The sequence below is a fragment of the Amphibalanus amphitrite genome, unplaced genomic scaffold (assembly GCF_019059575.1).
Source record: "Amphibalanus amphitrite isolate SeventyFive unplaced genomic scaffold, NRLGWU_Aamphi_draft 001108F_arrow, whole genome shotgun sequence".
NCBI classification, from domain to species: Eukaryota; Metazoa; Arthropoda; class Thecostraca; order Balanomorpha; family Balanidae; genus Amphibalanus; species Amphibalanus amphitrite.
Window position 1 is genome coordinate 31709 of NW_024882602.1, and position 21815 is coordinate 53523.

Consider the following 21815-nt stretch of genomic DNA (forward strand, 5'->3'; position numbering starts at 1 on the left):
CAATTCTCTATCGTTTGGTATGTATTTCGTTTCCATAGCTCTAAAAATGGCGCGTTGGGAGCGCCGGAAGTCGGCAAGGTCACAGTCGGCGGCAGAAATTCGAAAAATCAAAATTTAAATTTTTGAAATCTGATTGTATTTTTGGATTTGGGATATCCATTTGCTCCCTATAGAAGCTAATATTGCTGCATATTCCAATTGAGGTGACAAGAATTAGCAGAATAGTGGTTCGGGCGCTTTTCAAAAATAGTACCGGACACTGTTCCTCTTGTGACGTCATAGCTCCGTGACCTGACCTGACCCGGTCAAGTTTCTTATACCATATGATAGCCAATACTTGCCTTAATATGCATGGCAAGTTTCATCACGATCCATCAACCGATGTCCGTACCACCGGCAGGAAACCTCGGGCGTTGGCACTCAGTTTGTGAAAATCCGGCCGGAGGCTGTTCCCTTTGTGACGTCATAACTCCGTGACCTGACATGACCCGGTCAAATTTTTTTTATCAAAAGATGCGCAAGGTTTGCCCCATAAGGTACCCAAAATTTGGCGGCGCGCAGCGCCGCCGTTTTTGCACTATTTCCGAAAAACCTCAGGGGGGGGGGTTGCACCACCCCCCCCCCTACATGGGCGAGGGTTAAGGTGCAGGAGGGTCCCTTTAAACTAGCTCATATCGAATTTAATATTTGCCCTGCCATACTAACTTCACTGCAGGCTTGTAAATATTTCCCTGCTCAGCTGCAAGGCTAGCCTATCCATTATCTCACTATAGTAGTCACGGTTTATCCAGTCCAGACATATATGAGCCATGAATCTTCACTACTCCGTGTGCCCAGTCCCAGCAGGGGACTTCCTGACACTGTTATTCATTACAGCCATCAGCTAAATGGCGGGGGAGACGCGCTCCATTTGTCTTCAGTTTTATCCGAGTAGTATGTAGGTTCAAAGCTCCTCGAATCCCTAGAGGCGAGTAGCTAAATGAGCGCCAACGATGGGCGAGCGCGCGCGCAGCGACTGCGACTCCGGCTGAAAGACCTCCAAGATGACGAGCGTGCTCCTCAGTCAACGCCAAATTATACAATTGTTTGGAAGACGGCAGGAACATTTAATGATATCGTAAAGTAACCTTAATTTATGCATTATTGATTCGTGTAAACTGTGAAGGATTAGGCATAATCATGGTTTATGTAATTATAGGTTTTGCAATAAAACATTGTTTAGTTCATTTCGATATCTTTATCTTTCTCTCAATATACATGCTATGGAGGACCGATGGTGCAGGCACACAATTTGAGTTGGTTCCAACCACCATAAAGACACGTCAATAGTCCACCTGAATACGAACTTACCTCTTCAACATTCAGCGCGCGTGTAATATGTCAAATACCCAACATACCACAATTGTCCCTAACGTAAAGCACAGGGCTTATGAACACCCAACGTAGTGGACACACTCATCAGATGTTATGGCCTCGGCACAGCGCGTCGCTTTGCCCAAGATTGCCCCATCTCCTGAGCGGAGCCCCGGCTATTCCACCCGATGTGACGGCAGTAGGTCAGCGTCAGCCCATAGATGGCTCTCCGGCAATAGTTGGCGCCGTCGCCAGTAGATGGCTCTGACCTTTATGGACCGCACAGTGGGTGGCGGACATTGCTGAGTTATGGGCGAGGCAAGTAATGAGTCGCGTGTAGGCTGGGCGAGTTGTGGGGTGTCAGACGCTTCCAGATTTAAATGTCGTTGGTGTCACTGGATGCAACAGGCTCATTATGATAGAGGAGCTAGCAAATAATGCTTTAATTAAAGTTGTAATTAAAAATGAACTGATGCGAGACGAAAGCAGGTAAACTTGAAAATGTCTTGCTGTCATGCTCAACAAATTCACGATTATACCTATATCAATTTTTCCCGGAATATATTTCTATGTTGCGCACTGTACACCTCTGTCATTATCAAGAATGCCGAATTTTCTTTGAGCCACTGAGAATACAATCGGTTACCGTTGTTACAGCTCATACGAACCTTTCTACAATGCTCAGAGATTTTTGACGTAGGACATATAAAAGTATGAATACGAATCACCTGGGTAAAACGAAATGATGGATCATAACAAACAAATGAATTGAAGCGAGTAAGATTTTCACTACGAATTACGATCCAATCGATTCCTATCCTCATTAGAGCGTTATATCAGTTGCCTGGATAGCGATATCTCGGTGGTTTTCTGGAAAAGTTATGGATGTGGCCACCGGCTTAGAGCTGACGTCTTGCCTTCTACTAAGTGTGAAAACGGATAGCGGGATTACCGAAACGGCCCATAAAGATGGCTCACATGCGCCGGCGGAAGACCCTTCACTTTAGTTTATGAATGTCCGATAGATATAGGGAAGCGTTCGGGATTAGCTTCACTGGGGTCCAAGATCTTCTACTGAACAATTTCGACAAAGCTTTCGTTCTTTGTTGCGTCCAACTATGCATGTGAATGCATGTTATTGTGATATTAGACAATCGATTGAATTGCTGAAAAGCTTTTATGCTTCCATAAAGCAGATAACTTGATCGGAATAGCTCAATATTTTAATAGAAGAAAGGCACGGTAGCCAACATCTCAAATATACATCAACGTTGTTTTGTACAATCATTTCGGTCGCCCATAATGCATCGCATTTTCTGTTTGTCACATACATAAGATAAGAATAAAATAAGAAAAGACATAAGAAAATAATAAAAGACTATTAACGTATCTCTCAAAGCTTGTCTTAACTGCGTCTTATGTTTTATAAAAAAAAAGACACTAAATATTTAGTGTGTTTTATATATAGCAGGATGTCCAGGACTGACCTGAAGTGGACGTTGAGCACGCCGACAGTGACGCAGATGGACAGCGTCACCAGCACCATGGTGAAGAGCAGGTACTTGCCGAGCAGCGGCACCGCCAGAGACGTCGGAGGGATGATCTCAGCCAGCAGCAGGAAGAACACTGTCAGCGACAGCAGGATCGAGATGCACAGGGTGACCTTCTCGCCCGAGTCGGACGGCAGGTAGAACACCAGGATGGTCAGGAAAGAGATGCCCACGCAGGGGATGATGAGGTTCACCGTGTAGAAGAGCGTCTTCCGCCGCATTGTCAGGTTGAATGTGATGTCTGCGGAAGAACAAAGCCGACTGTGAGTGATATGGTCAGCCAGCTTTGTACAAAACGTTGGGGCGTAACATCCTCACTATCTCAAACGACATCTTCCTTACGAGTAATCCAAATACCTATAGTAGGTACACATTACACAGTCTATACCGTCCCTACATTTTAATGAGCTGTCTGGGCACGTGCACTGTGCAGTCTTGGCAATAACACGCGGCAACGGGCAATCACCGGCCCGAGTTCACCCAGACGTGGCCTTAATCCTTCAAAGGGCTGCCTTATTGAACTGCATGTTCGGCAATTTATTTATCCGAGGAATTTACGTGTCTTGAATAAGCCTCCGTCCACTGAAAAGGGTCGGCACTCGAATAGTTCAGTCTATGTATAGCACAGGGTATAAACTACAATATGGACGATGGTGGCGATGGGTATCCGTGGCTGGCTCAATACGAAATTTGAGGCCACCGAGGGATCTGGGATGTAATACGCATTGCTGAATGATTAACGGCATATTGCATTCACTTTAGATGTAGCACTGAGCTCTGTCCGTTGACGCAATATGTAGTCTAGTCCTAAATCTGGCAGCAGAATGAATACCTTCGTACAGGATGTCTGTCCAGCGGCGCAATGCTGCTGACAGCTAATAAATCCTTAGCAGTCACTTATATGCCTCGCAATACGCTACTTGATTAGTCTACCCAGCAGCACTGCAACGTAAATACACCATCTTTTCGCTCAGCCCAATCCCAAAGAAGAACAATGCCAGCGAGAGAACAGTCTGTATCAGGTTACGCTTCCGGGAATGTTTGAGCCGTCTCCAATTAGTTTCAGGTGCCGACTCCCACTAAGATATCATCCACCAGCGCGGCGGTCGGCCGACAGCGCCGCTCGGGGCGGCGCAGTCACCCGGAGACGAGCGGCGCAGTGCGCCAGAAACGTCTCACTGCAGCGGCGCCTACCTGGATACGGCGTCTGCACGTACAGCTCCTCGTTCCGCTTGGCCGGGATCTCGAGGATGTCCCACTCGACGCTCATGTAGTACTCGGTGAGGTCGATCCCGATGTCCACGATATTGCTGCCCGACTTCTGCTCCATGTGCTTCAGGTCCACCTGAGGACGGAGGGAGACGAATGTCGTAACCGTGTTCTCCTCCGGTAGCGACCGGTTTGTCGTATATCTCTCGAACGATTACGCATACATGTCTAAACATTGTGAATGTTTTGCTTAGGAAAATTCGCCCAGTCTCATCCGCAACGTGGATGGCATTTAGAGTGGAAAGAAAAAAATGTATGCATCGAATAAATCAGTTACAAATGCGCATAATTTTAACACATTTATGCGATAAAGGGAGACACGACATATATAAATAACAGCATAGCATCAATCAGCGTAATGTCACGGGTGAAATTGCAGCATTTGAAAAGGGAGATTTTACTGGATTTCCTCGGGGATTTGACAGATTGGGAAAGATCCCAGTAGACTTTAAGCGTAATGTATTGCGGATATCGAGCAGCCAGTGAGCAGTGACCACATACATCTCAACAGATTCCAGCTCTAATTCCAATTAGACATCGGCGATCCTATGTGGACCGTAAAATCTCGGCAACAGTTGGCCGGCCATTTCACGGCGTGACGTCACTGACGGGGCGATATAGCCTCGGGCTGTCACGTGACTGCGGAGCGGCAGCCGATTGGGCGCAATGGCGGCCTCCCTGGAATTCTGGCCGAATCGCTCCGGGTCCAGCCGCGTCATCCGATCCAGGGCAGAATTTCAACTGACGAGACAAAGCCGCTGCTCCCGGCGCGGCAGGGGGATGTCGCCGGCTGCTGGCTGACCGGCCGGCTGGCCGGCTGGCAGTGGCGATATCGGCGGCAGCACAGGCCTGATTCAATCAGACGGCGCGGGAACACAGGGAGCGGACACGTATTGGATCCGGAAACACACCGTATCGCCGCCAGACCACTCGACTGGCGCCACTCCTGGTCTGCCTTTGTCGCCACACCACTCGACTGTCTCTGCAGTCCCCTGCTTGGGGGGATGATGGTAGACGCTGGCCTCTCTCTCCGTGACTGGTCACTGGTCACCCGTGAACAGACAGGGTCTGGGAGGCAGCAGGACGAAACGCTCACCTAATAGAAAGAGCAAAGTCTCAAAAGTTTTGTTTGTACATACAGGCCAGCTCAGCATTTCATTACCTCATTAGGACGCCTCAAAACGGCAGACCAATCAGCTTACGTATCTTTCCTAAGTCATTGAGAATGACACTGTTGAACACACCAAGCTCACACCTTTGAAACTCCTTGGATTGCCACGTAAGAATATATCGTACAAAAATACACAAGCGAAATTTAGACATTTTAGTTCTCCCTTAGTGCGCATCCGGATCTGCCCTTGGATTGCCACGTCCTCCGTCGTTGTAGCTTCATTTTCAGCAAAATAATAATATCATCCGAATCAATTCAACTATATGTAGTGCCGTTGGGCTCCGTATAATTTCTAAGTATCCGCTTCATTAACTTAGTAGCTGATTAGATGGTAGATCTGTGAACAAGATTACTATATAGTTTTCGATGGAGGACTAGCGTTTTGTATGCGTTGAACACAAACAGGGCAAATTAAGTGACTCAATCAAGTAATTTAAACTAATAAAGCTTTAATAATCTCATCCAGGGCTTCAATAGTGCTGCTGAAACCTTTATAATAGGCGTAGGTACCGTTCCTTCAAAGTAAAACTTTTTGTTATTTCTATATTCACAAACTTCAACGTAAGTACATCCATTAAAATGACATGGACCCTCTGTGCCAGTCTGCCGGGCGGCACTTCTGGCGCAGTCAGAGGTGACGGGTGGCGGACGGCCCGCGGGGCGGTCAGCGGGAGGGGGCAGCAGCCCGCGGGGTGGGGGCGGGGGTGGGGGGTGCGTCGGGTGCTATATCCCGCCGGGTAATTGCCCGGCCGTCGGAGCCGTGACGCCCGGCCGCCGGCGGGTGTCGGCCGAGACTGATCGATTCTGGACAGCTCGCCACCGCCACTGCCACCTCACCGAGACCGGACGGGCAGCGGCGGCGAGAACGGGCCGGGCCGGGTCAGACGGCCGCGGGGAGGGAGGGAGTGAGGGAGGGAGAGAGAGAGAGAGAGGGAGAGAGAGAGAGAGAGAGAGAGAGAGAGAGAGAGAGAGAGAGAGAGAGAGAGAGAGAGAGAGAGAGAGAGAGAGAGAGAGAGAGAGAGAAACAATGGTATGCTGCTGTGATTTCTCTATCCCACTTGGATAGTGATTTTACATAGTTAAGTTAGAAGAGTTTTAATGAGTAGGTTAAGAAGTAGGTTCTGGTAGTCTTAAGTAATCTAAAATTCATAAGATAAGTCAAGTGAAACTAATTGAACATGCAAAAGGTGTTAGACTAGATACTTGTGAGAAGTTCCGTAAATATTATTTGGAAAGCAGGCTAGATAAAGCCGGGGAGGCAGAAGAAAATTGCAAACCTATAAATAATTGCAGGACAAGTTTGCTCACAAAATAATCCGTTACTGATTTTTGTGCGGCATAATATGGGCATAATAACATCCAGCCAGCTATATTTACAAAGCCTACTTCACGGACAAACTGATGCTGCAGGTTAGACTATTAAGGCGGCGATACACACACGCACAGGGATGAGAGGCTGTGGCTGAACCGGTGTGTTACGAGCTCACTAACCGTCGGACGCGGGTTATCGCCTCGCCAGCCAGCCCGTCCGTCATTCAATGCGCCCCGCTGAATCTCCCCGAATGGGCACCCACGGAAGATGAACTGCCGCATATCTCCCAGAAAACGTGAGCAGGAACCGGTGAATTATCAAAGAAGGAGCACAAAAGAGACGCTTTGGTTTAAACGGTGAAGAGCGAAGGATTTTGATCGGCAAATATGAACGGGCAAGCTATACGGGCCCATGTAAAAGTGTTTGCTTTTTATCATCCATGCTGATTGGATCAAACAAAAAAAAGTTCCGGAAATAAATTTTGAATGTCTCACAATTCAGAAAATATTCCCAGGCCTGTTTTAACGCCATGCTTAGAGTACAAGGCGGTTAACATTAGGATAATTAATGACGTACGAGAAGCACTTCATGTGGACTTTACTTTTTTACCATTGCGTCCTGGCTAGCCAAAGCTATGGCCGGGACCTTACATTTAGGCTATTTAGACTGAAAGCCGCATTAAAATGGTGCAATCGTGTCCCGAAGGCTGGATGCCTATGGACAACCTAAACAGATGGCTTCTCCCGCTGAATGGGTCAGGCGGTGGGGTCTGGCGTTGCCACTGCCACCGGACTAGCCGCCACGATTCCGCCAATCTCTCCAATTAAAGTAGTCAATTGGATTAACGGTTCTATCCGGTCACTCCAGCCCGTGGTCTATGCTTCTCGCGGGCTGAGCAGTAAAGAGAAGCCTAAAAACTGAGATATTGCATAAATTTAGAACTTCCAACATATGTATCTAACGTTGCTTGACATGTTGTAAACATGCTTGTTCATGTATTGTTGAAAAGGTCTTGTCTAAAAATATACGTTGCATGCTGATAGACGGACAAATCTCGTACCAGAAAAGTTTTGTGAAATACTTTCAATCGCTGCCTACAAGCTATTCAAACTGATACGTAGGAAATTATATTAAAACCGATAGGATAGGAATGGCTGATTGGAATTGAAGACGGTCTGATTGCAGATAAACATAGGCATTTTATAGGCTTCGCAGATTCGAGCTATAACCAGCACGCCATGAGAGGTTTCTCAACACAGCGATACCTCTTTAAGCATAGCCTAAAGAGCAGCAAAGCAACACCGCACCCTTTCTGAACTCATTAACCATCCACATTAGCATACTTATTTGTTTCCATCCGCCAAATTAAATGGAGCAGAGTCAGAAGTGGGGTTCCCGCTGTCATAACTGACACGCCTACAAACTCCTTAGCCATCCTCGCAGGCTCTTCCTGCTCTCTGCACCGATTACAAATGTCCTTAAGAACAATGGTGTGTCCACGACTGGCATTGAGCGGCAAGAATAAGGGGAGGGGTTTATGCATAAGCATTAAAAACAATATGAAGAAGCAAGTGCATATACCGTTGCATAGCTGGCGTACCTACATTGCAAAGTTTTGTATTATATCTCGTCAGCTATCCGGTCAATATCTTTCATTGTGTTATGTCCACTCAGTTGACTTATCATTTACGGTCAATTGACCATGCCCGTCCTCTCAGAGTCATCAAAGACCTCGAGGACTCCTAAACACTGCCAGAGCCAGACCAATGTCTGAGTGTGCCATGCTCTATTCGAAGATCTCATCTCAGGCACGAATAGGAGCTTGAGAGCCAGTCAGCTCCAGAAACGATACTGGCCATTGCCTGTCTACATCAAGGGTCCTCCGACTGTCCACTTAGACGGCTACTGTCCCGTTGACAGAAGCAGCACCGCCGTTATTACCTGGAAGCCGTCGTAGGTCCAGCTGCCGAACTTCATGACGCAGCTCTGCTCGTCGAAGGGGAACCACTCCACGTCGATCTCGCAGGAGGACTTGTAGATGGCCGGCGGCTTCCAGACCACCTGGCCGTCGTGGCGCAACGTCGCCTTGGTCATCAGCGTCACCTCGTAGTTGCCGTCAGCGCTGCGGAATCACGTCACAGAGCGGCCAGGGCAGGGGGAGAGACGTCAGTATCATGGTCAGCGCTGGGGAAGGGACATCAGTGGTATACGTTCAGAGCTGAAGATACGTCAGAAAGTGTTCAGTGATGTGCCGTCAGAGAGCGGTCAGTTATGTGACGTCAGAGAGCGCTCAGTGATGTGTGACGTCAGTATCAATTTAAGAACTTCGTCATCAAAACATTCTTAAGCTAGCCTATGGGTAATGGGTATGCTTGTTCAGAAGTTATTTTCATCTTTACTGACAAATCATTATTACCTCAAACCATGTTCACTTTGGGGAGCATAACCGTACTTGCCGACTTCGCTGGGTTTAAGTATCCTTGCATACGCAGAATTAATGAGTCTTATCAACGCCACTGAGAGCACGAGGATGCTCGGGAGTTTTAATGGGGAAACTTTGTGCAGTTCTGGGAAGGGCCCTGTTACGGTATACTGACTTGTTGAAGAGGACGATGTCGGGAAGCCAGATGTGCTCGGACGGCACGTACAGCTTGTCCACTCCTCCGTAATCGGCCGGGTTCCAGCTGAGCTTGTAGTCGAACCATTTCTGTGCAGCACGTAGAGGGAGTCAGCATTGTATCTAAAAATGCAACATGCGAATGCGTAGTTCTCGGTTTATCGAACGCTTGGTTAGTACAACAGCCACTGGGTAATGAGCATACTCATCTAACTAGATGATTATCTACCCTCCCTCCCCACTCTAAATACCTTTGGCTTGCATATATTTTTTTCGAAAAGCTTGTAGCATTTCTTCCTTCCGCGAAGTGCACATGCACTCAGTCATTTGTGTGCCGCACTAGGTCCCAACCATTGCTTTGTCCGCTTATAGATCTGACCTTCAGAGGCATTACGCCTGGGACGGCATCCGTCCGACTCGGTTTGGCGCAGCGCTCGCCGCTCGCAGCTTCGATTTAAACTGCTGGTCGCCAGGGTAACATTGCGGGCTTGTAGGGATCAGAATGCAGCTTATAGATCAGTTTTGTTTATGAGTGTCTTCTATCAGCATTTATTTTCATTGCATTGCAGCCAATATTGGACATGCTTGGACGGTCATATTTGGCCAGTCCACTACACAAGACGTCTTTCAGCTTATATTTATTTTTTTCTAACATTTTATATAGCAGTAGTACTTGTGGCATTGTCCCGCTGCACTCAACTTGGCCCGTTTTTGGATATGTGGAAGCCATGTCCGGCGGGCTGTCCGGGGCTACAAAGGAGCGGTCGTCCGGCCGGTCGCTTCATTTCCGTGTGACAGCCGCGCCGTTTGTGAGGCAGTTCTGCGCCGAATGCGACATCGTCGGTCGGTGTCAGCGCTGTCTGACACTGACCGACACCGTCTGACACCGTTACCGGTCCCTCTGACACTGTCTGACACCGTTACCGGTCCCTCTGACACTGTCCGACACCGCTGCCGGCCCCTCTGACACGGTCTGACACTGCTGCCGGCCCCTCTGACACGGTCTGACACTGCTGCCGGCCCCTCTGACACTGTCCGACACAGCCGTCTGTCCGCCTGTCTGTCTGTCTGTCTGTCTGTCTGTCTGTCTGTCTGTCTGTCTGTCTGTCTGTCTGTCTGTCTGTCTGTCTGTCTGTCTGTCTGTCTGTCTGTCTGTCTGTCTGTCTGACTGTCTGTCTGACTGTCGTTGTCGCCCCTCTGTCGTCGTTTGTTCAGCTGCACTCCGCCGCCACCGCCGCCCGTCCAGGCCGATCGGACGAGTGACATCTTCCTCGACAGATCCACAGGTGATTTAACACTTGTCGCCGCCTCTCCCCTCGGCCGCTCACAGCGCGCGCGGCCGAGGGTGCGCCGGTGGATAATTGATCCGGCCTGATCATATGTCGCCGCGTAGAGGGAGCCGCGGCGCGCGCCAGGAATACACTGAGGCCATACAAGTTACCGTGGCTTTTCAGCACCGCGTGTATCAGGCATCCTTCCGAAAGACTACAGTGGCCTCTTGGCTCTTAAGTTTACTTCTCTTCATTTTTATTGGGACACTCCTCCGACATTTTAATACGGCTGTTTAAAATAGTCACTTTTAAAACAGTCAATAATGTATGGTACATGCATAGGTATTTGACACAAAAATAGGCATCGATAAGTTTTCGATTCATACTTATTTCAACCGCAAAAAATCACCTTTTTCCCATACAGGAACTGAAACAAACCACAGAAGGCAGGCAGATAGGAACCCACCTGTTGGACCCAGACGTTGGTCGTCATAATCTGATTCTTCAGGTTCTAAAACAAGAAAAACACGTTTTTAGCTACATGGATAGAATGATGTCAATAAATTGCAGGAAGGAAGTTATTTGCATTACGGAGATTATGTCGTAATTGTTCGCTGTTTAACACATTTATATTGTAACCCGCGCCCTGGTGGGGTCTGTTTATAACGCGACCTGGTGGGGGGGGGGCTATTTTTTGCCCCCCCCTCGTATCTCCGAAACTACTGGACGGATCCGAAAAATTCAAACGGCGTTCGAAAGGCCTGTCAAATTTATCGAAGGAAACCAAATTTTATTGACCTCGGGGTCACCGATGACGTCACAGGTCAGGTCAAAGATGAAATGTTTCACCGTTCACGGGTCTTCTAGGGAATGCGCTATAACACCGAGGAAAACGCATTTTGTCGGGAATCAGCGATAGGGCGTCAGTTGCCTAGTAGATATGTTGCTGTTAGAGGTCACTGGTCATACCAGGTCAGGTCAGAGGTCAGGTCACCAAAGGTCACCAAGGGTCACCACATGAACCCAACTTTACTAAGGTTATGCGATGCATGTTTTATGGCCAGTTTTTCATTTCCAACTCAATGGTGTTGGTTATAAGACCATCAGGTACGGTTTAGGTCACTTTCTGGTGGAGGTCAGGTCAAGGTCAGGTCAAAAAAGGTCAAATTTCAAAGTTGATAGTTTTGCATAAAATGGGTATTGATTCGATGCAGCTCGTCACGGGGAGTCTAATGGTGGTCTTTGTTTTGCGCTACGAGGTCTAGAATTGCTGAAAATCGAGTTTGAGAATTTTACGTCATCAATTTTGAACAGTTTTTTCACTATAACTTGGCCAAAAAAAAGAGGTATCGATCTCAAATTTGGTATGTAGATAGAAGGCGGTAAGGACTATCACATATATTCCGGTTTTTTTTCGAAATTCAAAAAACTTTTTGGATTTTTTGGCTATTATATTCAAAAAATCTATTTTTTGATTTTTGGGGGTCAAAATCCAAAAATTTCAAAAATCCGAGATAGCAGTTTTGTAGCCCTGTCCATTCTACAGCTTTTATGTCTGTATCATTTTTCTGCATTTGCAAAGCTATAGGCCTGACAGCTCTTCCCGCGAAACCCTTTTTTGGGTCGAAAACGGCAGAACATGACATCACTCTGACGTCATTTCCGGCCAACCTATCATAGCCTTTGGAAAAAATTTTTGGTCACAATGTGTAAAATTGATGTCCGGGAGGGTACTGAAAGTTTGGTGACGATCGGCGCAGTTGTTCTGGAGATATATCGAAAAGTCTGGAGGGGGGGCAAAAAATAGCCCCCCCCACCAGGGCGCGGGGTAATGCATATTACAGAAAAGACTATGTTTGGCCGTTGCGAAATACCTACTCACAACGAAGAGCATTTCTGCCCGAATTCTTATCATTTACTTTATTTGCATATCAGCAATTAAAACAGCTTTGCCTCATTTCTTTTCACTTTACATGCATTATGCATTCATTAGCTGCCTCACCAAGCGAAGCGAGAAGCTGTTCTTACCACATCGATGAGCTGCGAGAGTTTGAGTTTGAGCCAGACGGTGAGTTTCTCGGTGTTATTTCCCACGGGTCGGATGAGCCGGTTGTAGTTGCTTAGCAGGTCATCGTACAGCCGTTTGGCGTAGGGATTGGCGTCCGAGCCATCTGAAACATGGGTCAGAGACGGACGAGCCCCGTGTTAGCGGGCTGGAACGAGCCACAAATCAACTCCAGCCGAGTCGCAGACACGACCAAACGGGAGCACAGAGCGCGCCGATATTGGAGGTTCGAGAGGCGGTCCCGGGAAAACAAGTCTTTAAAAACAGGAGTTGTTGGAAACCTAGACGTTAACATAGTCATTCTGATCAATATCTCAAGAGGATTCTGCGACACAGCACTGCCTAGTCAGCGTGTTTTATGATGCACCCTCTTTCCCTGCTGTACCAGCTCTTCCTGCAGCCACCGTATCAATAATCATCAGCAGGTCATCAGTGTCACCCACGGACACGCTCCATTGGTGACACCCTCGGCTGTGTCTGCGCGAGGAGAGACCACCCCTCACACGAGAGCGACCGGGATGGGAGCCAGCCGACACTCCCCCTCTCAGCGTAGTGGCCATTGGCCACAGCCAGCCGACACTCCCTCTGAGCGCAGCAGTCAGCGGCCAGACATAGCCGACCGTCGCCCTCTCAGCAGACGACGACCAAATATCTTTCACCGCTCCACGTAGCCGAACGGTATACCGTCCACCACCCCACACAGCCAGCAGTATATGACCCACCACCGTTCCACACATCTGGGAGGTATACATACCGTCCACCACCCCACACGGCCGGGCGGTATACCGTCCACCACTCCACACAGCCGGGCGGCGTATCGTGTCCTCTCAGACTCGGCCGGTCTGTTGACTCTGCTGTTTCCGTTTGCTCTCGGTCCGGTCACAGTGACTACCTCCATCTACTCCGCCCCCGTTCCCTACCCCTCCCCCGGCGGAGCGGCGGCGCCACTCGGCTGCCGAAGCGCCCAGCCACTCCTGTTCCACCGCCCCTCTGTCGCCAGAGAAAACAGGACTCGTGTCACCGGCCGCAGGCCCTGAGGCGGAACAGCCGCTGTCCCCCACCGCTCCCCACCCCAGCGACTCGATGTGGGCTCTGACGACCTTTCAGCGAGCTCAGCACGGGCCGCAGAAGCCAATAGAGCCGATAGAGCACACTAAGTGGATATTATAAGGACGTCAATGGGTCCAACAACAGGCTCACAAGACTGACAGACATCACAAGCACCAATGGAGGACCAGCTACTTTACGTCACGTCTGAAGTCTGGACAGAGCCTGGCCTTGGCCCAGGCCATAATCATCAGCTCGTATCCCTGCCAGTGTTCGTATCCGTGTCCGTGTCAATGTCAGAGACCCGTGTCCATATCCATCTCCTAGAAACTTATAACTTGCGTTCATAAAACTTTTCCAAGAAATATCACAAACTTCGTCTGATCTTTTGTCCAAAGTTTACACTTGCGCTCCGTATTACATTCATTGATTGTATGAGTGAATCATAAAGCTTCTCGTTTCCAAGTGTCGGGAACTTGTCAGCCCGTTTAATTTCTAAAGGGTGTTCGAAAATCGCTGCTTGGTTGAGAGTGAAGTAATTCCCTCCTCGGGTGATGATGCCGTGAAACATGGTTCGTGTTGAGTCTGCCTTTCTGTCGATCTGTCTGTCCGTCGTTGGGTTGTCGGTCAGTGAAACTGCTGGTCGGTTGGTTGGTATTTCAGCTGGTCAGTCAGTTAGTTAATTTACTGGTCTGACGGTCAGTCGGACGGTCGGTCGGTCGGCCTTTATGTCGGTCGTTCGGCGGATCTGTTGGTCAGTCGGTCTGTTGGTCTGTCAGTCTGTCGGTTTGACGTTCGGTAAGTCTCTGGGTCGGTGGGTCTGTCGTTTTGTCGGTTAGTCGCTTTACCGGTCAGCCATTCGGTCGGTGTGCAGTTCGGTCGGTCGGTCGGTCGGTCGGTCGGTCGGTCGGTCGGTCGGTCGGTGTGCAGTTCGGTCGGTCGGACGGTCGGTCGGTCGGTCGGTCGGTCGGTCGGTCCGCGCTGTGCCGACTCAGCTGGCCTTCGGAGCGAGACCGGCGGCGGCTGGGGACCGCCAAGATGAATGGCGCGATAGCGGGTCGAATGGAGCCCCGCGGACTGAGGCGACGCAGCGACGGCCGCCCTCGAATCGGCCGTAAAACCACGTCACTGGCCGCTGGTCTGCTCCATTCGATATAATGAACGGCGAACGAGTGTCGCCAAACGGCACCTGACGAGCTGCGAGCGAAAATCCGCCCAGCTTGTGTACCAAGTGGGACGCGACGGGGGCGCAGATGGAGCCGGAGTGCGCTAAGCCTGTTTTCTCCAGAGACCCACGAGATGATGAAGAAGGGATATGGAGGATGAGATTGATATCGGAAAGGAGGAAGGTTGAAAACAGTAGAAATAAGGCTGGAGAGGACACAGACGAAAAACAGTGAGATATCAGAAAATAATAAAAAAATAAAACGGGAAAGATGCTGTGTACTGCTATTCATGACTTCTTGCTGAGTACCCAGTAGGCATAACTACACTGCGAGGACGGGGTATATAAAGCATAAAGAGATTATGTATGTAGACTTGAAGCAAAGGAATGAAATATAAATGCACATGCTTTAGAAAACACAATTGAACACTATTCAGGTAAACTGCGCGTTTAACAATGATGCACACCGATTTTTCGTGTAAAATATTTATGCTATGTATTGCATTAGGCATACGAATTTCCATGACAAGCAGCGCATGCTATCTGTGTGACACTATTCACGAAAAGTCAATTTAAGCCCCCTGAATAAAGCGAAATAATTCCAGAATAGTTAAAGCCATTTTATAGATTGACGTCTCAATGAAAGCTGCCATTCCACAAAGCTATGGGAATAATGATGTCATGAACGATTGCCATGATACTGATCATAACAACGATAATGGCTCGGGCTACTCTCTGGGCACCCGGTCCGGATAATCCGCAGACTTCCCGGCGATTCCGTCTCCTTCATACAGCCACCATCAGGCCATCCTCAATCTCCATCTGACCCTCATAAAGGCCCATATCCCTCCCTGACCGTCGTCAAACAGGCTGCCCCTGGACAGTGCGCGGCCCCGGGGCGGCGACGAGCGACGGCGTCGACGCGTGGCGCGTGCGCCCGAGCCGGCCGTCGCAGCCGACAATGCCGGCCATCCGTCAGTGGAATGGATTACGTCCGGTCACTGTGAAGGGCGGGCGACGACGTCCGTCACAGTCACACACAGGCACACCGCACAGGCAGCAGTCACAGTCACACGCAGTCACAGGCGGTAGTCACAGTCACGCACAGGAACAGGCGGTAGTCACAGTCATGTCACACACAGGCACAGGCGGAAGTCGCAGTCTCAGAGCCACAGTCGCAGTCACAGTCGCATAGTCGCAGTCTCACACAGTCGCAGCCAGTAGTCACAGTCACATAGTCATCGCACAGTCCCAGTCACGTAGTCACAGTCACAGCAGTGCGACTGCTGTGAAACACATCCCGAGGGGAAATCAGCCTGGATATCATGGTTGTGGTGACCGTGCTGGGGCGGCGGCATTTTGGCATGGAAAATGTAGCCAATGATACTCAAAACCAAATACTTTGGAGCATATTTGTCTGATAAAGAACTTCGATCAGAAAGTGACAGAGCCAGTCCAAGCCTGTGTAAATTCCAGCCATATAGGATAGAGCTGGTGTTCTGATTTAGTCCTGTCGTGTCCAGTATGAGCGGCCGTTGGTTCCTGACGTGCCGACTGCTCACTGAGCTCAGTGGACACGATGTGTCGTCTCAGACTGAGGATACGAGCCACTCAGAACGTCCGTCCTAAATTAATGAACTCTTAGACCTCCGGGAATACATTTCACCGTCTGCTGAGAACGCGTTCCTCCGACTGTCAAGAGCATCCCACCCGATATAGACAGAGAGTGGGCGAAGTTTTGGTGACGTAGGTCGTAGCCATCCACTTGGAAATGTTTACTGTAATGAATAAATGAAAAAAGAAAAATAACAAACAGAGCAATGTTTGACAAAAATATCCACCCCAAGAGCTGTTACATACATACCGCCAGTCTGGACACCGCCACCCACGCGCTCAGACGGATCATTGGGCGGGCCGACGGCCAGCGGGTGGGGCTCCGGGGCTTCTCCGCGAGAGTCGAGCCAACCGGTGCGCCGACCTGCGCAAATACACAAACATAACGCACACAAAGACGGTCGGCAGGCTGGGTATATGCGCATTCCAATCTATCTTCCGGAACTCGGAATCAGGCGAACCCTTTCAGTTCGTCACAAGTTATCAAACTATAATTAGTACAAATTTGATGGAGAACCTTCAAGGTTTGCCATCAATTAGCTTTCGAAAATTGTGCAAATCGTTGAGCGGGTGTATGTGGTATGAGTGCCACTCTGAGCAGGATTTTATGAAAATGGCACTACAGAGCCACCTCCTGCCCTTTTCCACATCCGATTCGTCAGTTTCGACCAATGATGATCCACTAACAATCTTGAATTCTTTCCTTAGCATTTTAAGATATGGCGTGCCAAATTACGGGGCATAGGTTTAGAAGTGTTCGCCTTATTCCGAATTCTAAATCATAGAAAGGGATGCACATAAAGCTAACCTGGCAACCGTGAAAAGCGCGAGCAGCACACAAAAACAAAACAAATATGCTTGAACACAGGTTAAAAATAGCAAACATTGCTTTCCAATAAAAACTAAAACATACAAAACGATCAAATCAAAAGAAAGCAACTATGAATAAAAGTAAAGAGATGACGGCTAAACACAGCCAGACTTAGCCACAACAGCCTTCCCAGAGGACGGAAAGAGAAATAAGCAATGAACCATGCATTCTAGGGTTTAGTGAGGATTATCAACATGCATATCGTAGGGTTTAGCCAGGGGCGCGGGAACTACTTTCCGACTGGGGGGGGGGGGGGGGCACACCATAATAGAGATCAGCCTAGGGTAGGGGAGAGTGGGGTGGGTTGTATCAGTTTTTACTCCGAGACCCATAACCTCGTAACTATCCGTGATAAACTCATTATTTCCATACTATCTCCTTCCTTGATTCTTCTGCTTTTTTGTGCAAAGTAACTTTTCCGCTACCTCTACCAGTTTTTCTTCTACGGTCTGCCGAATAGAACAATGTTTTTGATACAACTTGCCCCATGGCTTGGGTGAGTTGTATCACATGGTGGGGTAATTTGTATCACTATATATTTCACGTTTCAGGGAGTGTGCTTGCTACTGGTTTTGAACATAACAACAACATTAAATGGGGTTAATACAATGTATATGCTCAAAAACTTCACTTTTATTAGACCAAACTTAGGTCAATGCAATCCGAACGAAACATCGAAACGAACGAAACATCAACAGACTAGATGCAAAAGTGGCCCGTTAGGAGCAAAGAAGCCAACACATTGTGCCGAAATGGAACGAGTATTGACTAGCTACCTACAAACGCGAGACAGGGCCTAGCTTTCGCGATCAAAAGCAACATGCCCATACAAACATACATGTTACAACATACCCCACCCGGCTCTGATACAACATGCACGTCGCCGCCATCTTGGAAAAAAACATCCTCGTGCTCAAAAACAGCGGACAGCTGGAGAAATCCATTTTCACTCACGCAGCCTTAGAACCTACACTCACCACCGCTACGGAGATCTTTCAAATTCGTGCACATCTAAATGCCCAAAACACACATTTTCTTGCAGCTCATTTTTTTAGAATGACATTAAAAAAACATAAAATCGGCTCTCACCTCGAGACGCGTCCACCCAGCCACACGATAGAACAGGGAAATATTGCGCCCGGAAAACCACGTCGGCTGGTCGTGTCCCGAGCGCTATCTATTGGATAAGTTTGGCACAATTCGCCCTGATACAACTTGGACATGATACAACTCTCCCCGCTCTCCCCTACCTCCAAATCTAGTTTTCTCGCCGGTTTTAGGCCACTTAATTTTCACCCCTCGGCTTTTTCAACAAAAAATAAAACATTTGCAAAAAAGTGTGGTATTCCGTCTCAAACTGTGGGGCACCGCCCCCACGGCCCCAGAGTTGGGAGGGGGGGGGGCAAGCTGCCCCACTGCCCCCCCCCCCGGCTCCCGCGCCTATGGGTTTAGCGGTAGTTGGGGACAGACAGACTCAGATGTCTGCGGCTCTGCCAGTTTCGGCAGACACAACTGAAGCGTGCAGATCATGCGGGCAAGCAAAACTAGTTAGGCTTATTTTCGCAACGTTTGTCTTGTGCTACGTGTCTGTCGGGTGTTTTCTGTTCGACAGCTCACAGCAATCATAGATATGAAAGGCTTGCTATAAGGATAAACCTATACCTATTAAAAAGGACAGAACTAATGACGCGCGCAACAGTCGTCACTCGGACTACAATAGACACATCCTATCGGCTCAAGCTGGACGAATCGGCTATACAGCCAAGGCAATAACTGAATAACGAGCATAGAAATGAATGCGACTTTGATTCTAGCCGATGATTATTCGACGAACGGCACTCAATGAACAAGAGCGTGAACGAGCTTATGACTCCGCTGCCGAGTACTGGTGAGATTCAAATTCAGGAGTGGAAGATCATGTGCCACTATCGGCAGTAAATAGCCGGATTTAGGCAACAGTCGCCACTGGATCTCAGCAAAAGGCGGAAAATTGCTTCAGCTAAATTAGAGTCGTGCGACGCTTATCGCTCACTCTTCTGGTGACAGTGGCCAGCGGAAACGCATCACTCCGTCTCAGAATCGACCAATTTCCCGTACCATCAAGTCTAACCGGGCATCCGACCGACGCAATGGTCCCACCGATCCCGCCAGTGTCCCCATGGAGCCGTATTGGGGTCCCACCAGCGACAGTGTCCCGGTCTCTGTCAGCCCGTCAGCCGCCTCCCGTCAACCACCAGGGCCTTCCCGTCACGTCCCACCCTCCCCCGCCCCTCCCCCGCCTCTGTCCGCCTGCCGTCCCGCCCCGCCCCGCCCGACACAAACCGTCGCGTCGCCGGCCCGCGGGACCGCTCCAAGAAGAGATGTGACCCGACTACACAGCTGGCCCGGCAGAGGTCAGGGGTCGCATTGGGGTCGCCCGTGCCCTCGCATTGATCGGTGTGACCGCACTCACTTTAGCGAGTGGTTCGCAGCCGGCTGCGGGGGCGTACGCAGACTGTGCGGGGCGGGTCGTGCTCGCTGGATGTTACGCATGGAGTGGTCCAGGGATCCATTTTGGGCCCCGTGCTGTTCATCCTCTTCACGAACGACCTGCCACAACACATACCCCATGGTAGGATCGTGATGTATGCTGACGACACCCAATTCCTTGACGCTGACATCCCATCTAACCTTGAAGCACTTAAAACGCGCATTGAAAGCTCTCTCGCTATTTCACTCAAATGGTTCACACAAAATCGGCTTAAAATCAACCCGACTAAGACAGAGATGACCATTTTAAGATCTTCCCGTCAGACAGTCCGTTCGGACTTTGCCGTTCACTTCGGCGGCGATGAAATTCCTCCCAAAGATAGTGTCAAAGTCCTGGGTGTCGTCATTGACCAACACTTGTCTTGGAGCTGTCACATTAGCTCAGTCGTCCAACGGTGCTACTGCGTGCTAGTGAGTCTTGCGCGTAATAGGCACAAACTACCAAAATGTGTCAGGCAACTTCTGATAGAGTGTCTCGTTTTCCCCCACATTCGTTATTGTTTAACAGTGTGGGGAGGGTGTAATGCAACCCAAAGGCAGCGCCTGCGAAAGGCCATCAACTTCGGTGTCCGCATTGTGACCGGCCTCGGCAGACGTGAACACGTCACGCCATCGCTGCGCGATCTAGGGTGGCTGAGTATCGAGGAGATGATAGCTGAACGTGATATTGCCACCATGCGCCGTCTCATCACCTGCCCCGACGCTCCTGAAATGCTGCGCCGCCGAGTGTTGGCGCGGTCCGATGTGTCCTCTCGCCGCACACGCGCCAGTGAGAGCGGGCAGGCTGAACTACCCCGAGTACGGACTGAGTTTGCCAAGCGCAGTTTCCTCTACCGTGCGGTGAAGGCTCTGAATGCTACGATGTAGCTGGAGCTCACCTAGATTGGGTGCGATTTTATAGCAACGGCCGTTTTTTACTGTCTCATTTATCGCCTTTTATCACACGAAGTGTATTGTATTGATGTGTTTTAACCATCACTTTTGTACTGACGTAGACGCTATATAATCCATGTCATGGAAGGTCTTAATACATTATCTATCTATCTTAGTGCCGATCTTCGTGCGGCCAATGACGAGGCGTGTCGCTGCGTACCGCACTGTGTGCGTGAGATCAGCGCGTGCACGCTGAAATTGCGTCCAGGTATAATGACGGGTCTCCCTCGGCTGGGTCTTCTCACTGGTTCCAGTAGATGATAGCGTCATGGCAGATGTGAGATAACTCGGCTCGACATATCACTAGAACGGGAGGACGGTTTTCTTTTGGCTTTCACGTATAACTATCGGCGTTAAGGCCAGGAACCAAAATTACAAGCAAGGCGTATGGTTTCAGAGATGTGAAGATATACCGCAGGTATTCCAGAAATGCTTACCCAAATGCAGGTTATTGATATACCAGGAGGTAACTACTGCTTCTCAGAAAAAGTTAAATATTGAGCAATGAGCTCGCTGGTCACACATTTCAGCGCTATACCTGATATCATTTAAACAGTCGGTGCTAGAGGCTACATTGCATGATAACTCAACTCGAGAGCAGAGTCTCGAGAAGAGTCCGTATCCCGCAACTATAGCTTAGTCGATGCCCAAACTCGATGCGTTTAAATGCAGCGTTCGTCTCCAAACTTTGTCGTCTATCCCGAATATCTCATTCGGACGGAGTGAAGACCAGAACAACCAGTCTGAGATGCATGTAGAGCAGGGGTCGGCAAATGGTGGGGCATGCCCCCTTTGGGGGTAATGGAGCCCTTTCGGTGGGGGTAATGAGGGATTCTGAGAAAGCCTATCTTTTTAGAGTTTGTAGCTCCAGTGATGGAGCCATCGTGACTGTTGCATCCCAGGGTTCAAAGATTAGCCCAGGCCAAAGGCACAGCACACATTGATTAGATACCAATTTTCACGTACCTGCTCGCCTCACCATCTCACCCCTCCGTACAGTCGTTCAAAAGCAGCTGCAACTTTTAACCGTCGCCCGTCTGTTGGCGTT

The 21815-nt window shown here is 49.2% G+C and overlaps 1 protein-coding gene across 5 annotated transcripts in view; it reads right to left on the reverse strand.

Moving 5' to 3' along the window:
- The window catches only part of LOC122370197 (acetylcholine receptor subunit beta-like 2), a 37708-nt gene that overhangs the window by 12650 nt on the left and 3243 nt on the right, over positions 1 to 21815 (reverse strand). For 3 of the 5 annotated variants that reach the window (XM_043345586.1, XM_043345587.1, XM_043345588.1), the window contains exons 2-7: positions 12572 to 12714; positions 11010 to 11054; positions 9253 to 9362; positions 8597 to 8777; positions 4098 to 4248; positions 2841 to 3144 (exon numbers count right to left, since the gene is read on the reverse strand). In XM_043345586.1, the coding sequence (XP_043201521.1) occupies positions 2841 to 3144; positions 4098 to 4248; positions 8597 to 8777; positions 9253 to 9362; positions 11010 to 11054; positions 12572 to 12714 (934 nt within the window). Of the gene's footprint in view, positions 1 to 2840; positions 3145 to 4097; positions 4249 to 8596; positions 8778 to 9252; positions 9363 to 11009; positions 11055 to 12571; positions 12715 to 16684; positions 16799 to 21815 lie in introns of all 5 variants that reach the window. The other 2 variants (XM_043345584.1, XM_043345585.1) reach the window with 1 other exon arrangement.